General features: G+C 37.6%; 1 protein-coding gene across 13 annotated transcripts; it reads left to right on the top strand.

Annotated features, from left to right (window-relative positions):
* On the top strand, positions 9 to 6392 carry LOC107604773 (folate synthesis bifunctional protein, mitochondrial). Of its 13 annotated transcripts, none has more exons than XM_021104694.1 (8): positions 9 to 360; positions 1664 to 1905; positions 2765 to 3020; positions 3548 to 3661; positions 3754 to 3789; positions 3910 to 4051; positions 4417 to 5993; positions 6031 to 6392. In XM_021104694.1, exons 6-7 carry the CDS (start codon positions 3985 to 3987, stop codon positions 5895 to 5897), a joined length of 1548 nt encoding a protein of 515 aa, XP_020960353.1. In that variant the 5' UTR covers positions 9 to 360; positions 1664 to 1905; positions 2765 to 3020; positions 3548 to 3661; positions 3754 to 3789; positions 3910 to 3984; the 3' UTR covers positions 5898 to 5993; positions 6031 to 6392. The 13 variants fall into 13 exon arrangements, with proteins under 13 accessions (XP_020960353.1, XP_020960347.1, XP_020960351.1 ...); XM_021104688.1 differs by having other exon boundaries at positions 3754 to 3841; positions 3932 to 4051; XM_021104692.1 differs by lacking the exon at positions 3548 to 3661.

The raw sequence follows: 6660 nt of genomic DNA, 5'->3' as shown, positions 1-6660 counted from the left end.
GAAAAAAAAAAAAAACCCAACGTTCAGCCCTCACTCACTCACTCACCCCCTTCCCCCAACACGGCAACACCCCCACCTATTCGTGAATCACTATCCCTCTGAACTCTGAAGCAAAGTTCAAAATCACCCAACCAAAACCCTAGGTTCTCCCTGCAACGGTTCTGCCGCAGTGCCGCCGCCTTCCGTGCTGTCGGCGCCTCCGCGTCCTCTCTTGTAGCCCAGGCCCTCTCTTGTAGATCGGCGTCCTCCTTCCCCCTGTCCCTGTCCTCCCTGGCTTCTTTGTTCAAGGCTTGGAGCAGCTCGCCGCCGTGTCGCCGGTCGCCGTTGTCTCGCCGGTCGCCGTCCGTGTCTCCGTCGAAGGTTAGCACTGCTTTCACTTCTTCAGTTCTTCTCTTCCTTTTATGCTCTGTTTGCTGAATTTTGAATGTGAAATTGTGAATGGATTAATGGAAATCAAATAATTGATTTTGTGCTGCTGCTCTTTTTTTAATTCCTGAAATTTTTGTTGAAATTTTCTTGTTGCTGCTAAAAATGGATTAGGGATTACTTGTTGCTGTTTTGTAATTAGGGATTATGCTCTGTTAGCTTTATTGATTTCAGGTTTAGTGTGATTAGGGATTACTTGTTGCTGTTTTGTAATATTTGTTGCTGAATGCTAAAATGGAAATCAAATCAAATACTGTTTGTTGCTGAATGCTGAATGCTGAATGCTGAATGCTGAATGCTGTTGGTAGTATTAATTTTGTGCTGCTATTAATTTTCTGGCTGTGCTGTTGCGGTTTTTAAATTTGTGAATGATTCATTAATTTTAGTTATGGATGATAGTATTAAATTATTAATCAAGAAGCAATTGGTGATAACAATGCATCTGCCAATAATAACTGCCAATCTTCCTATTTCGAATGATGCTGCTAATCCTAATACTCCTAGTTTTTCTGATTAAAATGAATGATGGAATTTTTATTGTTGTTGAATTTTTGTTGTTGAATCTTGTTTCCATTGAAAAAAAGAAATAAGAAACTAAAAGGAGAAGAAAGCTTCCACAAACTATAGAATATTAAGAATTAATTCCCACAAAAAAACATAAGCAAATGTCATGAGTTATGCAAAATATATAGATTGTTAATAACCAGTAGTATAAACAAATTACATGAATTCTAAGTTTTGAAGTTTATTAATGATTATGTTTCACAGCAATAGCATAAGCAAAATGTCTATGCTTCCACAAATTATAAACTGTTAATATCTAGTTTTGTACAAATGTTTTCTCTGCTTTAGATGTTGAGTGTTGCTAATTCCCCAAATGTCAGTGCTCAACCCTGCATATTTGGTCTATGTTCACTTATCTTTTCAATCATTTGGTTGCCAAAGAATCAAGGATACTTATTTGTTTTTTTAGTGAGCTTCCAGTCAATAAAATTGTTGAATGTGACCTCTATGATGTATTGTACATAAGATGCTTTTCCATTAAAACGGTCATATATATTTGGTAACAATTGTAATTGGAAACTTTCAATAGGTACTTTCTCATGTTTTTAGAGTTTTGCATATTTCTAATAAGTTTACTTGCATAAAGCACCTTATAATTTATTTATTATTTTATTTTAAAACGATTTTTCCGGTTGAATCACCGGTTGAACCGGTTAGACCAATAAGCTTCCAGGTGCCAAGCCGCTCTGAAGCTCTGATTCCTTCTCCGTCTTGCTTCCCCAACCGTGGTTTCCTTGACTACCCTACCCCAAACAATTGGGTAGTCATGAAACATTAGAGACTCTATCCGCCTCTGCTTTGAAGATGTCCCTTACTGCTCCAGGGGGAGTCGTTGTCCAGTGACGACTCAGACTCTCTTCTGCCGCCAATCTCGCAACTGTGTTCGCAAGTTCATTTCCCTCTCCTGGTGTCCAGGTAACTCCAAGCTCCTGCTGCTCTTGCAACAAAATTCTGATATCTTTTACCCTTTTAGGATGGCGTCAATTTGCTCTTGGATTTCACTGTGCTTGAACTAAAATTTGGAAGTCTGATTCCCCATTTCCCCCAATTGTAGATTTTTTTTTTGCCAGAAACCCTTATATATCTTGTCTGAGGCTTTTTTGCCCAATTTCTTTCTAATCAATGAAGAATTAGCACCTTTGGAAAAAAAAACATCTTTTTATTTATTAAACTAAGAACACCCAATTGAAGGGAGTTAGCATATTCACTTCAAAGTCACTTCAACATGAAAGCCTCTGCTCAGATGAGTATACTGAAGTGTCTTAATGTTAATGTTTAAGATTAAAGTTGTCAACCAAGTTGCTCTTTTTAATGGAATGCTCAGTTTTTTAAATCTTCACTGAAGCTTTGTGACTGAATTTTCTATGACCATCGTCAAAATACTAAAAAGCAAATCAGATCCATGTTTGTTGGCAAAGGATCTTTGTAACAAAAAAAGGTTTCATTGGACTAGTGTGGATGGATTTTTTCCCTCTTTTTTCCTTTTCTATGTTGGTTAAAGAAAATTGGATCCTTAAGAAACCGTGTGTTTTTTTTTTTTGTCACATTGCTTTGCATTGTATCAAAAACTGGATATTTAAATTTCCTTAGATCTAACGTTCTAATCAACCACAAAGTTATTAATCAGTTAATCTTAGCTCGTCATTTGTTTGTAGATATTTTAGCTAGAGCTGTTCATTATAATCCAAAAATTGATCAAACCGGTTAAAAAATCTTATCTGATTTAAAATAACAGATTTTTTTAAATGCAATTTCTTTTAACGTCGTTAACCAGGACCAAACCTAGTTCCTAATTTCTCTCAAATTGGAACTCCCAGTTCTCCAAACTGGCGCATAACACATTGGTGTTCAACTCTCTCTGACTCTCTTACGCCTCTAGGGGAAGGACATCGGCAACCTCGCAGCACCACCAATCACTTCTGTGTATGTGTTCCGATGAGGTTGCTTCCTTCGCCGTAGTAGGTGTCTTCTCTGCTAGCGCAACTCTTTAACCTTCACCACCACCGTTCACAACTTCATCTTTCTTCTGGGTACGGTGTTTTTTGCTCCTTCATACACAATCTGTTGCCTTGGAGTTTGGGTTCTTGGGGTTTTGTAATTACCTTTGTCATTTTCTTTTTCTTTTGTTTAAATCATTTAGTTAGAGTAAAATTCTTAAATTAGCATCTTGTGTTAAAATTAATTTTGATCTACCAGTTATGCATAGCCCTCTTCTCTACTCTGTTCTACATTGCTTCTCACTTAGGTACCTACATAACTGTCATTGGTCTTCTTTGCAATAGGTACTAACCTTTGACTTTATTCTGCTCATTAACATATCTGGAATTTTCTTTGCATACATTTTCACAGAGGTTTAATCTATAATTCTATATAATGAAATTATAACAACATGGAATCAGAATCACTCTTGGATAAATAGTGACAGGAGGCATTTTGGATATCATTTGGAACTTGCAACTGATTTGTGTAGCATACACACTTCACATGCAGAATAAAATTAGTATCTATTTAAACTTGAAGTCTTGATGGTGGCTACTTATATGATTAAGGATTATAGGAACAAAGTTGAATCTGAGTTGACTAATATCTGCACTGATATCATGGCTCTTATTGATGAAAACCTTATTCCATCTTGTTCTGGTGGTGTACCTAGTGTCATCTTCTATAAAATGTGAGGGGATTTTGTTCTCTCTTTTCATTCTCTCTGACGTCTTTCTGTTTGAGGAATTTGGAATTTGATTGTTTTTGTTTTGTCATTTGCAGGAAGGGGAACTATTATCGGTATCTGGCCAAAATCAAGTATGTTGATAAGAGAAAGGAGGCTGCTGATCAGTCCTTGAAAGCATATCAGGTTTTCTTCTATTTATCTATGTGCTTTGAGGGTTCTTGATATTGGTTCCTTGCCATGCCTTCTTGTAGTGTAATTCATTCATTAAACCAGAGAGGTAGCATATTTCACTTCAAAGTTACTCCAAGACGGAAGCCTCTGCTCAGATGGGTATATTGAAGTGTCTGGGGCTGCCCAGGCATCAGGTTTTCACGGCCAGAAAGTATCTTAATGGTAATGTTTAGAATTAAATTTCTCAACCAAGCTGCCTTTTTGTAAAGCTTCATCAAATCTTTTTTTGTGATTGAATTTTCTATGACCATATATCGAAAATCAAATCAGATCCATGTGTGTTGTGAATTAAATCTTGTAACTGTAAAAGGTCTTATTCCTGTATTAGTCATTGGACTGGCTTTTCATTAGTTGAAGTTTTAAAAGCCAAATATTCTTAATCATAAGACTTCGGAATCAAGTTGTAGAGCATGAATGAATTATTCCCCCCTTTCCCCCTTTATTTGTATGCTTTATTCAATTGGACTGTTTCTAAACTGTATATTTATTTTGTGGTCCTCATTGATCTGTTTTAATTTTGAATGCAGTATCGAGCTTCTCCTGTCTTCACACAGCACAAAATTCCTCAGTGGAAGCTCACTCACAAGATGAGGATGTGGTGATTGCTTTGGGAAGTAATGTAGGTAATAGGGTTCATAACTTCAAGGAAGCCTTGAAAATGATGAAGAAGTCAGGCATACAGGTCACAAGGCATGCTTGTTTGTATGAGACAGCACCGGCATACATTACTGATCAACCTTGCTTTATCAACTCTGCAGTTAGAGCTGTTACTAAACTAGGTCCACATGAATTATTGGCTGCTCTCAAAAGAATTGAGAAGGACCTCGGGCGAACCGATGGAATAAGGTATGGTCCAAGGCCAATCGACTTAGACATTTTATTCTACGGTAAATATAAAGTCAGATCTGATATTCTCAATATACCTCATGAAAGAATTTGGGAGCGGCCTTTTGTTATCGCCCCTTTGATGGATTTACTGGGATCAGCTAGTGACAATGATACAGTTGCTAGTTGGCATGCATTTTCGAGCCATTCCGGTGGACTATATGAATTATGGGAAAAATTAGGTGGGGAATCGCTTATTGGACAGGAGGGTATATGTAGGGTAATGCCTGTTGCAAATGGCTTACTTGATTGGTCCTTGAGAACTTCCGTTATGGGCATCCTTAATTTGACCCCAGATAGTTTTAGTGATGGGGGGAATTTCCAGTCTGTGGAATCTGCTGTATCGCAAGTTCGATCAATGATTTCAGAGGGAGCAGATATAATTGATATTGGTGCTCAGTCTACGCGACCAAAGGCATCTAGGATCTCTGTTGAAGAAGAATTAAGTAGATTAATCCCTGTCCTAGAAGCTGTAAAGTCAATGCCTGAGGTAGAGGGAAAGCTCATATCTGTTGATACTTTCTACTCTGATGTTGCTTCAGAAGCAGTTAGTAGAGGGGCTCATCTTATAAATGATGTATCTGCAGGGCAGTTAGATCCTAATATGTTCAAGGTCATTGCAGATCTAGATGTTCCTTATGTTGCGATGCATATGAGGGGGGACCCATGCACTATGCAGAGCAGTGAAAACCTGAAATATGATGATGTTTGCAAGGAGGTGTCCTCCGAGTTATATTCAAGGGTTAGGCAGGCAGAACTATCAGGAATTCCAGCATGGAGGATTATTATTGACCCTGGTATTGGATTCTCGAAAAAAACTGAAGACAATTTGGATATCCTCACAGGACTTCCTGCAATCCGAGCTGAGATTGCCAAGAGTAGCTTTGCCATCTCTCGTGCTCCTATACTTATTGGACCCTCAAGAAAGAGATTTCTAGGTGACATTTGTTCCAGACCTTCTGCTGTTGAGAGGGATCCTGCTACCATTGCTTCTATAACAGCGGGTGTTCTGGCTGGAGCTAACATTGTTAGGGTGCATAATGTCAAAGATAATTGTGATGCTGTGAAGCTGTGCGATGCAATTCTAAAACATAAACATTCTGCCATGAAATCTAGACAATGAATTTGTCACCAACTTTGATGTTGAATTCTTTTGATACTCCCGTTTGATACATGGACTTGGCTTTATGCAACAAAGCCTTTGCTGATTTTGTTTGCCATGTCACTCGCATCTAAAGGTCATGTAGAACACTGACATGTTGCCAGTGCTGACTGGAGCAGAGAAGCATGGAGTACAATTAATGGAAGTGTATGTCAAATGGGAATAAAGCTTACACCCAGAATAATCAGCATGTCCTTACCAGTGTTGAATAAACTTTGGGTAATGCTAAGATGAAGAGTGAAGATTGCATTTTTTTTTTTTAGAATAGAAAAAGTCCACCAATAAAAATTTATCATGTGCATTATCTTCACTCTTGATCCAATTCTATTCAACTAAGAAATTCCCATAAACCTTAGTCTTCCTTTGTATTTGATTCTCAAATTTTGTTTCAACATTTCACTTGTAGCTTATGATTGACAGATATTTTTGGTCATATATGCAAAAAAGGATCTGTTATATCCCAGGAGGAAAAGAAAAAAAAGGTGAATGTCAAGGTATTTTAGCTTTTAGCTTTCCACGGTTTGAGACCATATATAGGGTCTGTTTGGGAGTGATGGTAGAAAAGGCAAAGGAGAGAAGGAATGGCACAAATTAGAGGAGATTCCGTCATTTAAAAATTCTTGAAAATAGCCTTAAGTGTGTTCCTTTCTTCTAATAAATAACTTAAGGGAAAGCTACCAAAATGGATTATCATGGTAAATGTGGGAAAATAAAAAAGCTATTC

The sequence above is a fragment of the Arachis ipaensis genome, chromosome B06 (genome assembly GCF_000816755.2).
Source record: "Arachis ipaensis cultivar K30076 chromosome B06, Araip1.1, whole genome shotgun sequence".
Classification (NCBI taxonomy): Eukaryota; Viridiplantae; Streptophyta; class Magnoliopsida; order Fabales; family Fabaceae; genus Arachis; species Arachis ipaensis.
Note: the sequence above shows the minus strand (reverse complement) of the source record. Positions and strands in the feature narration are given on the sequence as shown.

Bases quoted from the DNA above. Each gene is read 5' to 3' on its own strand.
- LOC107604773 (XM_021104697.1), top strand. From the start codon at position 3,985: ATGGGTATATTGAAGTGTCTGGGGCTGCCCAGGCATCAGGTTTTCACG. The intron at 4,052-4,416 runs GTAATGTTTAGA...TTTTGAATGCAG, and splicing joins GGCCAGAAAGTATCTTAATG to TATCGAGCTTCTCCTGTCTT.